General features: G+C 41.3%; 1 protein-coding gene across 1 annotated transcript in view; it reads right to left on the bottom strand.

Moving 5' to 3' along the window:
* The window catches only part of UNC80 (unc-80 homolog, NALCN channel complex subunit), a 113,395-nt gene that overhangs the window by 97,074 nt on the left and 845 nt on the right, over positions 1–15,476 (bottom strand). The window contains exons 2-7 of the mRNA XM_057389866.1: positions 14,711–14,759; positions 7,390–7,546; positions 6,158–6,453; positions 3,585–3,708; positions 1,658–1,731; positions 1,031–1,170 (exon numbers count right to left, since the gene is read on the bottom strand). Of these exons, the coding sequence (XP_057245849.1) occupies positions 1,031–1,170; positions 1,658–1,731; positions 3,585–3,708; positions 6,158–6,453; positions 7,390–7,546; positions 14,711–14,759 (840 nt within the window). The remainder of the gene's footprint in view (positions 1–1,030; positions 1,171–1,657; positions 1,732–3,584; positions 3,709–6,157; positions 6,454–7,389; positions 7,547–14,710; positions 14,760–15,476) is intronic.

Below are 15,476 nucleotides of genomic sequence, written 5' to 3'. Positions count from 1 at the left end.
CCCCACCTTCAGCTTTTCTGGCTCACATTAATACAAAYTAAATAAAGAACTGTCAACAGGCTTGATACAAAATCCCAGGGAAAGCTTCCTGATGGGATGAAAGCTTTAGCAAATGGCTTTGTCCTTTGCACCACTAAAAGGATGCTCTGAGCTCCCATTTGAGAGATCAAAGCTGTTTGTAGATGATATMCAGAAAATCACTCCATCCCATCCTTCTCCTGTCACAGTAATACAGACATTTCTTGAAACTGCAGTGTTTTGGATATGACATTTCTCAAAAGAGATATGTAACAGAACCAAAATTTTCAGACATTTTAGTGACACTCCTAGATCAACCGAAACTTAGAATGATAGCCTTCCCTCTCCAAAATCTCTGAAAATACTCATCAGCTTGATTTATTTATGGCAGGCACTACTGAGTGTCCAGCACTACTGAAAATCTAATTCTATCTTTATGTGCCCAAATCTAGATGAATTTATTGGTGCCATGCTGGAAAACCACGGCCTGAACACTGCAGGACAAGCTGGAAGGATGTTTGCATGGCTGTGCTTCTTTGTTAGTCTGCTCCTTTAGGCCAGTAACCTAAAGCCAGCTATGCACCAGGATGCAAAGAAGGCATAACAAAAGTAATGGAGAAAGGCTGGCGAAAATTCTGTGCGAAGATTAAATAAAATCTGATCTGAAGGAAGCCAGAAAATATACCAGCTGCCTGAAGCTGAATCCAGCCTGGAAGGGATGAACCTGCAAGTTACTTCTGATTCTTTTATTCTAGAAAAACAATATTCAAGAAAAGACCAAAGAAACTGTCCCAATAGGCCAGATAGAGATATCTCCAACAAAAGCAGCATTGAGTAACAAGTGCTGCCACCTTTTTTATCATCCAGAACTGAGGTCTGTCAAATTAGGAATTTGATACAAACATGCAGCACCCTCAGCACGTACAGACAAGAGTGGATTCAAGATAAAGGACTCRTGTGACCTCCACCACTGAGTCACATGAAACCAAGTTTCTCCTGAAGGTCTTYGTACCTGGGATGTGCAGAACCTCTYTCCTGAGAGGTTTGGGAGGATATGCTTCCATCCAAGGAATTTCCAGGATGGCATGCTGAAACAGAAGCCTTTGGAGGTACAGAATCCGGCTGTGGTGTCTCACAGACCACCTGCAGTCCCTTTGGATAGTTGTAAAAAGAAAATAGGTCTATAAACATATTTATATCTTCCATATTGGTTTTATAACTGCAATTTGAGCTTAGACATGACTGTTACTTATGCCTTAATACAATGGAAAAACTGATCAAGCCTGGTGCTTCCCAATACAAGGCACTGTACAGGCAAAGGTTCTCGCCCAGGAGAAAATATAAGTTTGGAGAATTTTAGAAGGGGCCTTAAAATCAAGCTCCAACCCTCCTGCCATACACAACATCAGTCTTCTCTTCTGTAAGACAGGATAAGGCCCAGGAGATCCGGATAGCTATACCCCAAACCCTTTGGTTCCACTGCAAACAATGTTGGGATCCTTAGCTGTGAAGAACTGTRAATAACTGTAATTTCTGGAGTTGGAATACTTTAGGGTGGGAGCTAAAGTTTTGTTCTAATATAATTCCCCTCTCCTTCAGCAACTTATTCAAGGTGGTCAAACCTTAGAATAGAATTTACCTCCGTACGTCCTCTGTCCAGATTAGGGGATTCACAAGTCACACACTGATTGTTGGTGGGAGAACTTCTCTTGGCTGAGAAAAGAAGTCAAAAGAGGACATTTCAGGAAACACATCTTACATTATAATGTACTTGTTATAAAATATTATAATATAAGGATAAATCAGAAAACAAACCCAGCATCTATCTGAAGCACACTTCTAGGCAATAGTCACAGCCATAAAAAAAAAAAAAAGGACTGGTTTAGTTTTTAGAGTTCTTTCCATTGTGTTGTCAACAACATTATCTGCTGAAAATCTCTATTTCTTTAAAATTAAAAATTAAATTTGAATGTAAATTTTATCCTAAACACTTTTGCCTTAACTGAGTTTTCCCAGGTGGACTAGTGCTTTTTATTTTGGAGTTCTTCATTGTATTTATACATATATTCAGGTACTTTTTTTAGGTTACATCACTCAGAGTGTATTGTGATTTGCAATTTGCCAAATGCTTTCATCACAGGAAGCACATGGATATCACAGGTAAAGTTTGATCAATAATACTGTAGGAAAATCAAGGGCATTATACAGACTAGGATGACAGGTCTTGAGATTCCATTGAAAGCCATGGAGATGCGACTTTGGATCAGACTGACTACAAACAAAACATTGCAAAGCTTCTTCATTTGATTTTTTCAATTTGTTGTTTGAAGGAAAATTTAAGTAAATTTGACTTTTTGTCCTAGTCTAAAATGATRCCACTATAGCAGCATCTTCCTAGACATAAAGGACCTCTCTCCAGTTAGTATTTCTCTCCTGCAGAAAACACTTTCAAAACATAATGGAGCATTTYCCTTTCAGACTTTACTTCTTAAATTATTTTTAGGGATTTTCTGACCACACACACAGACCGCAGAAACACATTCCAAATGTAGAAAACATTCCAAAAGTCAAAGAAAACTTAGGACTAATCTTCTCTTTTAGTTCCAGCTCTGAAATATTACATTTTTATTCTAGATGTAGAAGAAGAGGGATGAAAGAGCAAGATGTCAATGACTGATTTAAATCATTTGGAAGACTTGATTCTTTTCAATTCTGGACTGTCCCATAGGTCTACAAATTATTTTCAAAAAAATATGACATCCCAAATGACCTGTTATCAGAAAAATCTAATTTAGTGAATTAAATTTTTGCTTTGCTGAAAATTAAAGTTCCATGCTTTTGACAACAGGAAGGAATGCTAGAGCARTGTACTCCACTCACTTTTCAATTCACCAACTTGCAGGAATTATAAAAAACTACTGTCTGAAACATAACAGTAAAAAAGTGKTTTTAGGACTATGGCAGGCAAAAAAGACTTGGAAGCCAAAGCCTTGGAAGCCTACACACCCAACTCCAGTCTCACTAGTTCTGAAGCACAAGGAAAGAGTAATCCTTTCCAGYATGCAAAAGTGAATTTACAACCAAGACCATCTTAGGACTCCCTTTAAAGTACCATTTTTCATTTCATAACATGTTGGAAATAAAATTTTAGATTGCAGAAGAACCATCTGCGTGCTCRTCACTGTTTATTCTTGTCCAGTGCCAATTTGGAAAAGACATCCTCACTCATGTCAGGCTTCCATGAGTCCTTCTTCAGGACTATCTTTACCTTTCTTATCAACTAAGGAAGACAAGGCTACCAGAAATTGTATGAGGCTGACAGAAGAGATAACTCTACTAAAAGGTTATTAATTTCCTATTTGTGATGGTTCTCCCATCACCTATTTAATTATTATGCAAATGTCAGTTGACTCTGAAAAGAAACAACCTTAAACAATTCCAAGGTTTGACTGAATCCTGCAGGACCAACATACTCCTCCATATACAATGGCCAAAAAATGCAAGGCAAACAAAGATAAAGATTTCCCAGATCTCAGGAGCTACATTACCACAGCAAAGTCACAGACCTGTAACAATGTTCCTGATYGGTTTTATAAGAGCATTGAAGGCAGAAACTTCAGGCTGCCTGTGTTCCCACATCGGCTGCCAAATAACAAGGCCACTAGCCAACCGGAACGTCAGGTCAGACTCCTAAAAAGAAAAACAGAATCTTGTTTCCAATCTGTGAAGACTGTCATTTCTCCAATGCACAGATTTTACAGGACATAAGTGATATCATGTACAGTTCTCTGGTCAGTATAYGTTATTTCAAGGGCTTCTGACAATACTCAGCAAGCTCAACACATGTCAAATATGGGTAGTAAAAATTCATGGGGAAATTTCAGTTCAAAAAGCTATAAGGGATTTTTTACAAATGAAATTTCTATTCTAGTTACTGAAYACTGTTTTCCCCAGAACATTAAGCTTTAAAAGAAAAGGCCATTCATGTCAGAAGTTATCCCTTTTAATTATACAGAACCACTTCATGTTTAGTATTCAAGCTCAACTTTAGGATTTACACTCCGAGACTTGAACTTCTTCCCCAAAAGATTAAGAATACTAAATACTAAAACATTACTTAGAAACTGAGGAAACATGTAACAGATTACTACGAAGTAGTGGTATACATTACTGTTGCTATCATTAGCATTGTTTGTACCTGAACTATGTCAATACAGAGACTGTGGTACCACTCACACTTGTGCCGTTGCTGTTTTTATATATGCAAGCAGCTGAAATAATATAAATTAGTAGACAAGTAAATCTTTACAGGATCAAGGTGCAGGTATGCACTTGACCTAAAGTTAGATCTACATTGGAGACATATGTGTTGGTAGAGCTCTAGTTACCCCATAAGGCAAACAAACATGGTAACATCAATGTTGGTGGCACAGTWATAGAGGCACAACACTCTGCTATTGAAATATCCCCAGGTGCCTCAGCAGTTGGAAAGGATGATGCAGGGACAGCTAAAAGATTGGCAGGAACCGACTGCTTGTAGCTCTCCAGCCCTTCTATTCCCTACCCTCTCTTAGTGCTCTCTAATCATACTGAACTCACAAGCTTGGCTTAAACTAAGCTTAGTTTTAGATACTATTTTTACTAATGAGTAGCTTGCAAGGCTTTTAGACCTGGTAGCAGTAATGTTGCATTTTCACTTTGCTCTGCTAGCTTGTGTTGATGTGCCAACGCTTTTACCTACAGTTGTGAAGTTACAGGATTAAATGCATCCCCCAAAGCCTGATTTAAAAACACACTGCTCAAGGCACAAATCCTCCCAGAAGAAAGGGATTCAATAGCTTAGATCTGTCTATGGAAACATTTGTCATCTTCCTTGAGCCCATGCATTGCTTTGGATATCTGATCAGGCAGTATCCTTCCCCTGAGATTTATGAGACAGAGAGGACAAAGCTCCCTTAGTGAACCAGTTACATGCCTCATTTACCTCCTTTCCTGAACTTTGTTTTGATGACAGAAATGTGCATGTTTTAATGGGCTGTTATTAACCCCATCTTGTAAACAACATGCCAGAAAGATTAATATAAAAAAATGGAACTCCAATCTCTAATAGTCAAGGTTCACCATCAGTTTAATTTCATTTATTCAAAGGGCAGCCTGCATTTTTTATGTCGCACTGGGAAGAATTCAATGTTTCTTCCTGTCCTGTCCCAGKAGCTTACACAACTGGTAAACAATTATGAAAAATTAGGGCTAAATAAATTCAACAATACTGTACAAGATAGTAACAGAAATAGATCTCCAGTCTATCTCCAAACAGAGATAGTCTATCTATCTCCAAACAGAGATCTCCAGTCTTGCTTTTACCTGTCCTAATCAAAATATTATCCTTTATCTCCTGCTCTTTCTTATCTTCTTCAACTTGCAGCATAGAAGGTAGGATTAGAACAGATAACAGCCCTATCACTTCAGGACTTTATAGTCCTTTTTCAAGGACCTACTCTTTTCTGAGACCTAGCTGGAAGCATAAAGGCTAAATGGCATCCTCCCAGAGGCAARAGTCAGAGCATGCAGAAAGTATCTTTTCATCACATCACTATGCAAAGCTGATGCAGTCAGCATAAAATTAACAGAAGAACACCAGTAACAGGAGGCCTGAAGCCCTGCTTCACACTTCAGAACAAAGGAATGCTCCATTGCCTTCACCACTGCCATGCTTATAAAAATGCCCTGGTAATTAAAATTAAGGTAATTAGTAGTGACAACAACAAATCCCAGTGGCAGCCCTATGGTGGAATCCCTGAAAATCAGCAATGCYTTTGTGAGCAATGCTTGAATCACTGGAGCAAGCTAATGTTCACAACCCTTTCTGACGTCCTCAGGACCCAAGAGACTTCACAAGGACCACAGACCTTTGACATTCCCAAAGGCTAAAAATAGYTGACTTTGGATTTATTTTATTTGTGCCTGCCTGATGCTGTGCTGATTGCTCACATCACTAGAATGGCAGCTTGGGAAAACATTTGCAGTGGTAACCCACTGTGCAGTGTACACTGAGTTGAATAACAATCACAAAGGCAGAATCATTCCTTTCCCCCCCAGAGCTGTCTCCAGAAGCACACCCAAWCAGTGCACCACTTACCTTAATCCTGTGGACGAGGGGAGCAAAAAGGAACACAAATAGCTCTACTGTGGCCATGGAATTCTGGAAGAACTTCCTTCTGTTATTCTCCTCYTCATCAGTCATGGCGCTGGGCTGGGGATGTCCTGGTGATCCTTGATTTTCAGCCTGGTGGATAAAGGCRCTGCTCCCTCCCCAGCTGGAGCCTCTGTCTCCTCCAAATCGGTCATTGCTGCAGTCCTGAGGAGCCTCCAGCAGCATCCAGTGAAGAGTGTGAAGAAGCTTTGTTTCAGCTACTCCAAGCTTATCCTGATGTCCTGCGTGGAAAAATGCATCACAAAATCTCACAGGGTTTCTGTTAATGATACTGTTGAGATTGTTCCAGAGTTGCACTGGAGGCTGGACATCCGATGCCTCAATAAGCATTTGAAAATTAAAATCCTACACTTAAAAGCATCAGATTTCTGTCTCATTATGTTTAAAACCACCTAAATCAGAAGACTCCACTTATTCCACAAAATTTGGAGCTCAGTCTCTGTAATGTTARCTGTGCAGCAGCATGGACATAGAGTGGTCCCAAAAGGAACCAACTCAACAGTCTTGTCTGTTTGACTTTGTTGAGTAAGACAAAATGCCAGTGAGCACTGCAAGGTGCTCAAGCTGTGTCTTGTTAATGGTCCTTATTGGCATGTCTCAGGAAGCAAATTCCTGATGAAACCACTGATTAAAACAGTAAAAACATAGTAAAGTAAGTTGGATTTGCACCTGCCTCTCTCTTTATTGTCTGATTGACTATCTGCTGAGAGTCACATGCATTGGTTTGAATTTAAAAAAAAAAAAAAAAAAACCCCAGCTGAAGCTATTAAAGCACCTGCTGCAACCGACCCAGATGAAGATAGTAAAGCACCTGCTGCAACCGACCACTGCAGCATGCCTTGAAAGAAATAAGTATTCCTTCAAGGAACCCATGCCTGCTGGGTGGTAAAATAAGTTCCATTACTTCTGGGAAATAGCTAGCAAAATATTATTGAACTACTCTGACTCTTTAGCTCATCAGACCACTAACTTCACTGGGGAAGCTTTCACAGGTTGTTGTYCTACAAASAAGAATGACAATCCTCAAGAAAGACAATCCCCAGAAGAAACWAACTGGTATTCTAAGGATTTAGAATATGTTGGCACCCTGAGCATTGATCTCACATGTTTTAACTGACAACTTCAGTAATGAAAAACGATCTGACATGAGCACTAACCTAGCTTGTTCCGGTTGGAGAGCAATGTTGCAGTGCAGTGCAGCACATGAGGGAGTGCTGCTTGGACAAGTTCCCAGCGAGAAATGCTCTGGATGGCTTCAGAGAGAGCTGGAGAAAGGCCATGCAGCTTGTTTTCTACYAAAACTCTTTCAAAAGACTAMARGAAAGAAAAAAGAAAAAAAAAATACTCTGTATCTATTTCCACACATGTCTTCCAGTACATAGAACATTCTCTTTTAAAAACCTGTAAAGTCTAATTAAACAACTAAAGCACATTTTATCATATTTTTTCTGAAAAATACAGACTGTAACTAAAGCTCACCAGACATATGGACATACTTGACTAAGAAATGAATGGGCCACACAATATATTTTCAGCAAAGAGACWTAAAGCAAGTATCATCTGTATATTAGTAAGTGCTGACATCAAGCCARGCTTACAGCTGTGCTGGGTAAGGCCAGTAATACTGTTGGAAGGCCCAGGAGCTAGGGGAGCCTGTATTTGTGGAGCTGTGCTGGATATGCTTCTAAAACACACATTCTCCTTCAGTTTAGTGTAATATTGTGTCAGGTTAGAGACAAGTTTAGGAGAAAACACTGGGGAATGAATGTTTCCTCTAAAGCAAAAGGGTCCCACTGCTTCCATAGGACAAGGGGTTCGGCACTCACTCCCCCACCGATACAAAACTAATGTTTTGGATGAAAGTGAAAAAACTGTTTATTAAATGAAGTACCCACAGGGCACATGAAAACAACGAATAACAATTAGATATATAACCTCCTTGTTGCAGAGAAAGCTGGYGGATTTAGAGTTCTTCAGCTGGCTCAGCTTCTCCTGAGGACCGGAGCCAGGATGTGGTGTCCCCACAGCCTCCCCACCAGTCCCACAGCTTCCCCACTGATGGTCTGGTTCTCAGACCCAAAGCTAAGCCAAACAGCTCCAGAAGAAAGCACAGAAGCAGTCAGAGCTTTCTGCTGCAGTTCATGGAAAAAGCCTCTTGCCACAGCTAACAAGAAGCAAGCTAGCTAGCAAGAATGTGTCAGGGTAACCTCTCCACCATGCAAACCGAGCACACTAGGGGAGAGAGTCCTTGGGAAAGAAAACTGGCATCAGAGTTTCCTTTGCTCCCACCCCTCCCCCTGGACCCAGCTTACAGCTACAGGACCCATTTCTGGGCATAAAACAGACAATAGAGGAATACAGTATTATCATAAAACCACCCCAAGATAAACATAAAGGGCAACCCACTAAAGGTATATGGGCTTTAGGAAATGTTTTCACACCCTGTCACAAAAATAATCCGAGTACAAAATTTTTTGTCAAGYCATGATGTAACAGTTTTGTGAACACTTAGAGAGCTGATGGCTTCAGCAAGTTCATTATTTCCATCTTAAGTAACACAAAATAAGACTATCTGCTTCTGAAATCTCCAGGGAAGCTCCTTACTGCTAGTTGCTTCAACCATTTCAATAAATCATTGTTCTGATCATATACAAGTATCTTATTATAGGTTACAAATGCAGTGATATTCCTTCACTAACGTGCCTATAGCAAAGATAATGACCATGCATGACCTTGCCATAATCCAGCTTAGCCTCATGGCTACCTRTTTGCTCACAAGCTGTTTCAGCAAAAGGAAGCACAAGCCAAAAGGAAGGTCAGCATACAGGTAAGTATTTCCTACCAGGTTAGCAAGCTGAATTWGCTCACCAAAAGGTCTGCCAAACAYCAGTGCTGACTGAGKCTTAYTGAATTAAATKATCTCACCTCCAGTACAAAAGCCAAACCATAAGCTCATACTTTGGAAGAGACAAAGCTATTCAGTTTGCAGGGTAAGGGGAGAAAAAAAATCCCTCTSAGCACCAACACTATTCTGAAACACAATTCTGCAGAGTGGCAGAAGACATATTGTTACTCCCTTGGTTTTCCATTCAAGGTCTGGTTTCTGGTGCTTCAATGGCATCAGGAAGAAAGTTCCCCAGCAACTGGCTTCTGAAAGCTCTGACCCACAGTCTGCATGCTTCAGAAACTCAAGAGGCAGCAAACTCAAGAGTTTGCAATTACATCTTTAGATTAGGTTTGTATTTACCACAGCCTTTTGGGCTTCTGAGCACTCAAGAAGCTTTCCCTACATGGTTACCTAACAGATACTTCTGTTCTTTCCTGAGCAGAWAGCTAAATATTTCTGTACCACAATGAAAGATTAGCTTCTGGAATAGCTTATGTGATCACAAGCATCTGAGACAGAAGTACTGTATCTTGCCAGAAAAATGCAAACACGAAAGTTGCAGTAGAGAAATGYCTGCTACAAAACTGCTCCTGTGGATGTACTGTCAGCACAGGAACTAAATGGCACCAAGCCCCAACACTGATAACTGTCACAAGCACACCAATAGGAATGTGCAATTCCTTGGGTAAGTGTTCCTGTGGACTTTGCCTGGAGTTCTGATAAAGGTGCAGCTTCTGTCTATATGAGACACTCAAGATGCAAGGTCCTGGGCTGCTCTTGGAGAGCCTCCCTTTCGTTCTGCTATGGCTCTACTCTTTCAGGACCTGTTTTAGAGCATATATAGACATTGGGGCAGAAGACATAATTTTCACCCCACATGAACTAAACAASTTCTGTTACAGCTGAGAGGAGTTCCATGCTTCAATAAGAAGGTTAATGAGAATGTCTGAGTAAGCTCCCTGTAACTGAGTCAGAAGACAGATACTGTCATGCTATGGGTATGTCTAGTGCCACAGCCTCAGGGATCAGGGCTACAGCTTGGCTAAGAAAATAGTTACCTACTTACTGCAGGCTTGTACATGCCTGCAACACTCCCCACATACCAAAGACAGATAAAGAACACCTGCCAAGAGGATAGTGAGGGAATTCAGTGCCTTGGCGGGAGAAGCAGCCCTTTTCAGTAGTGCTTTGTGTGTGTGCTCAGCTCCCTCAGGCCCACTTACATAAGCATTTTTCCTTTTAGCCTGGTGGTGACATCTGTTTTCACAGTGAGTGGTGGTCAGCCTTGTCTGGCTGCCTTCCCACTGCTGCTGCTCTCCTTTTACCTTTCTTCTCCACCAAGAACGAAAGACACTATAAAATACCTTGTGACCAAGATCAGCCTGTGTGTCATTCTCTGCTGTCTTGGCTGGAAAGGCAAGTGTTTGCCAATGAAGGCAGGGACCTCCCTTGGAGCAGTGAATATGACCCCTCCTTCCCTCCGGATTATTCTAAATTTGAAATCACAGGGCTTTCAGGCAAAGATAGTGGGCGGGAAAGGGAATAACATGTTTTTACTAGTTTGTATAACAAGGTAAACAAGCAACAACAACGATAGCAACAACCAAGCAAACCACAAACCCCATGCCAGCCTCCTGTGGGCAGTCACACAGCCTCCCCTGTGGTGCAGTTACGGTCATAGCCAGTCACACCCGGGCAGGGCGGGTGCGATGATTCCTCCACGCCTGCAGGGGCGCTGTGGCGCGGTCCCRGCTGGTTCAGCTCTCTCACAAGGCAATGGTGGGCGCCGCCAGCAGAAATGGATGGACAAAAGTTCCTTTAGAAACTCACAGGGGGTGCTGATCCTGGTGCTCCCTCTGGATAGCAAGAGGAGCTTTAGCAGGAACCTCGGAGCAGCAAGCTGGGCAAAGAGACGAGCAAAATCCTGCAGCTATAGATGAGATGTATCGGAACTCTACCAGCGCAGCTGGAATCACAGGGCTCCCAGCAAGGCAAGGGAGCAGAAGCCACAGTGCAGCAAGCAGGAACCTGCAGGRTGCTGGGCTCTGCAGCGGCAGCAGGTGAGCTCTCTCCTGCAGGCAGCAGGTCCACTGCCCTCCCCCCAGGCCAGCAGGGTGAGAAGAGAGAGAGCTATGCCCCCCCCACACACCTTTTTCCTGAACCCAGATTCTCGAGGGATCGCTGCTCTCCACAGAGAAAGAACCTTCAGATAGGAAGAATGCCTCCAGGCATCCTCCTTTCCCCTGCGCTTGGCAACGTCTTCTGTCTTTCTTGAGCACCTCGCTATTAGGGTAACCACTCACCTATTGTTGTGTGTTAGCAACAAAATGGGAAAAAATTCCCCAAGAGGGGAAACAAAAGGAGAAATCCTAACCTCCAACTCTGCTCTGTCCTGTACTGCATGTCTAGGCATCTTCAGGCTATCTGTTCCCATTCCAACAGCATTCTGACTGGGCGTTGTCATGGTTTCCTAAACAGCTTTGCTTGAGTTGCATGACCTTCCCCTGCTCTAAGCRCAGGGAAGCTGTACCTGCAGTGAATTGCATAAGGCAGGAAGAGGTCAGCCATGACCTTGGGAAGTTCAGCACTTCCTGTGACATCCTCTCAGGAGTGCCAGGGAACACCCTTACAGGACTGCACATGAAGAAAATAAATAAAGAGCAGGGTCCAGTGCTTAGCCCAATGCAGGTACAGAAGGACCATGGCAGAAACACAGAGAAATGATTAGTGCTTTCTGAACTGGACCTGTGTCCTTGAAGGGGTCCTTACTGCCCTGTTCTTCCAAAGCTCAGGCTGCATCATGGAGGAAAGCTGAGACCTCTGCTGAAGTCACTTCAMACTGACTGGAAAGAGCTTGAAGTGCAGGCAGAAAGTAGTGTCAGTCTGGGGCAGGTCCAGTGAGCAAGGAAGCGTTCCTATAAAGATCTAGGAACCTAGGAGTTCATAGCACAAGGGATGGTAAGACTCCATTGTTTACCAAACACAGCAATAATATAAACATTTACAAGTAATGAAACGCAGATGCCAATCACTTTACGACAGAAATTTAGCTTTCTGCAACCATGTCTCTTGGCTGGATAAAATGAAGGGGGCYTCTTTCTGAACTGTGTTCCATATTTAAACTTTAATTATTCACAATAACAAAACATGTAATTACATTTTCAAAAACAAGCAAAAAAAAACCAAGCCAAAATATAAGTAAACTTTGAATTTGCAGGATCCTCCAGAAAACATTTGAGTTCTTCCATGGCCTACACAATCCAGAGTAAAAGAATATACCTTTCTGTTCCTTGCCATCACTAGAAAAATGCACTAGCTTTGTTCAGAACTCACTGCATTCATGTGAGGTCATTTACAGCTTTGTCCCATGCACATCATGAACGACCTTGTGTCAGGGCAGAACAACTTCAGAATGGGGAGGAGGAAGAACATTAAATCCAAACATACTTAGATGTTGCAAGACCATGTATGGAGTGAGGGTATTTAGTTTCAGCTTAAAGGCTATTATTCATAGGACAATTGAAGTCAGTGTGAATGGTTCAGGTAAAGAGAATAATGCAATGAAAGGGCTGTTTTCTTTCCTCAAGTATTATGGTATAAAGGAAAGCTCAAAGATGCAGTGCATTATGCTCTTGCAGACTAGATGCTGTACTCACTGATCCTCAGYCTCCAACATCTGCTTCCTCAATGCACAGTATGCAGCGAATCCTACTGCAGCAAGTTTAGAGCCAAGAATAATAATAGAATACTGCACTATGTTGTGTCATATGCATTGCCAGACAGTTAACAGCCTGTAGACATGCCTACAACTATTCTGGCTGGATAATTATACAAGGATAGATCATGTAACAGGTGCACAGTGTTTTTAGTCAATACAGGGGTGTTAGATAGCCAACAGGAGGTTTCAGAAGACAAGTCAAGTACCTATCAAGTTCCAGAAACCCTGTCTCACCCATGCACTCAGCACTCTGCTGCCCCACTGAATAGTACAGAATGTGTTGATGTGGGCAGACATTCCTGCGCACCAGCAGGTAGAAGAAATGGATGAAGCAGAAGGCAACAAATCCATCAATTCAGGCTGTATCCCACCAACTGCTCAAAACTTATTTCTACCTTTGAAAACTTTCCACCATAAGAAAATGGTTATGTTAAGAACTAGAGAAGAATCAAGTTCTTCATCCAAGAGGTGGAAATTAATTGGATCTTCATGAAATGCATTTTTTCAGAGCTCCCCTTCTCTCGGCTGAAGTATGTGATTCAGGTTGTCTCACAGTTTAGGGTTTTTTTGGTGGTTGTTTTTTACACTTAGTATATTCTGGTATGTTCTCACAGAAGAAAAGTGCTTTAGAATCAGCCTGGGGGACCTGATGCCAACAGCACAGCAGGAAGCAAAGGAAGTCACAGATCAGTACACAGAGAGGGAAGCTCTGTCCCTCTCTCCAGCAGTAAGGGGTATGAGCCCATAGGTGAAGGAAGCCACAGCCTCAGATTAGAGATGCTCCAAGGCATGGCTCCTGCACACTGCTGAGGTTCCTGGTAAAGGACAGAAAGCAACAAGCTCCATTTTCCAGCCTCTCAGCACCCAGGAACTCTCAGTGGCATTAAACAGTGATGATGTTTTTGGCTGCATGTGCTAGGATTGAAATACATTTTACTCACCAACACACTAAGCCAGCACTCCGCTGTCGCTACTTGGTATCTAGCAAAAATCCTGCAAAATTTATGGATTTCTTAGAAGAAAATGAGTCAGCAACAGATAAAGCTTCTCCAGCTTAATGTCTTGTGAGAAGGAAGTCAGAAAATTGCTGCTGAGTGACCTAAGAACTTTAAACTATTAAGATACATGTCCAGACTAAATTTTTCCACTCTGTCAAGTTTGGGTGCAACTGACTAAAACACTTTAAGTAATCCAAAGACCAGCAACCATTCAAGGAATTATGAAATTCTCTAGATACCCATCTGTTTTGAACTTGCTTCATGCCTTCCCTTCTTCCTCCTTTTTGTCTGGAACTTGAGGCTTTATTTGAAATACATTTAGAAATAAGAGTTGTTTGTATGTGCATAACAGCCTCTCCTTAATGATGCTGATAAGATTATGCTCCATCTAATTTCCAGTAGAAGYGTTTCCCATCTCGTACAATGGTAAMAAGTATTGTTCAAAGCCTGTTAGTATTGTATAGATTTTCAATATTTTAAGCTTGAAAAACCTCCAATCACAAACTGAAATGACATCAATCTCATGCAAAAGCACATCCACACAGGATGAACTGTAAGGTTAGACCCAGATTGTCATAGCTCAGTTTGTCCATGCCATTATTTATTTAATTACTACAAAGTTACTAATGAATTACTTATTACAAATATCCAAATAAATTCTTTTTTGTTGTGCCTGAAGACGGACATGATATCCAAATCCTCCAGATGGGAAAAATTTCAAATACTTCATGTGATAAACGTGCAAAATTAAACTGAACATACTAAATCCACTTCTAGTGTAAGCTGAGGAGCTTGCTGATCAGCCACTATGGTTAGATTGATTTGCATGAAAAGTTAGTTATTAACAAGAGTTGAAAAGGGACACATATACATACCACACAGGAAGCTTCATATTGTTTCCCCAGTTTAGGTCTTAAAAATGCACTGAAAGAAAGGAGAAGATGCATCAGAGACATTAATGTGTGTTTATCTTAGTTATTTTTAGGATTTTTCTCATGTCAGAACATTGTCAAAACGCTGAGAAACTTAATGTAAAAGAAGACATAAAGCCAAAACTGTGTTCAGATACCTGTTGATGACATCTGATAAATGCTGTTATCTTTTCCAGAACAAAAAGTGCCCACACCAATATGTCAAGAGGTAGTTAATTCAGCCCTCAAGTTCCTAGCGATAAAATCTTCCATCAGACAATTTTCGGCCATTTTACCTCAGTGAAAGATTTTCAACATATTCTATTTAAAATTTTTTAAATATTAGTGAACTTAGCCCTGCCTTTATTTCAAACCAGAGATTCATTTTCCAGCTCTGTATTAAATATTTTTCTGCACAACTGCTGACGTGGAAGGCTTATGGTAAAGTGTAGGCCTGCATGCTACATGTAGAAAAAAAAAACCCTCTGCTGTCACTCTCCTCCAGAATGAGATCAGAGTAAATATTAAAAAAAAATAATCAGGTCACCTTATTGCAGGGGTTTTCCTCTATTTTATTTTGAAGGACAGTGACTGTGCATAAGGGGATTTTGTGACTGAGGCCTTAAATGAGAGCCATAACCTTCAAATCTTCCAACCTCCCCCACCGCTCCTACAATGTTTTCAGTTTTGAATTCTGCTAGGACAGGAGACTGACAGGATCCACAAGGAA

The sequence above is a fragment of the Malurus melanocephalus genome, unplaced genomic scaffold (genome assembly GCF_030028575.1).
Source record: "Malurus melanocephalus ecotype Western Australia unplaced genomic scaffold, MMel_1.1 scaffold_20, whole genome shotgun sequence".
In the NCBI taxonomy this organism is placed as follows: Eukaryota; Metazoa; Chordata; class Aves; order Passeriformes; family Maluridae; genus Malurus; species Malurus melanocephalus.
Note: the sequence above shows the minus strand (reverse complement) of the source record. Positions and strands in the feature narration are given on the sequence as shown.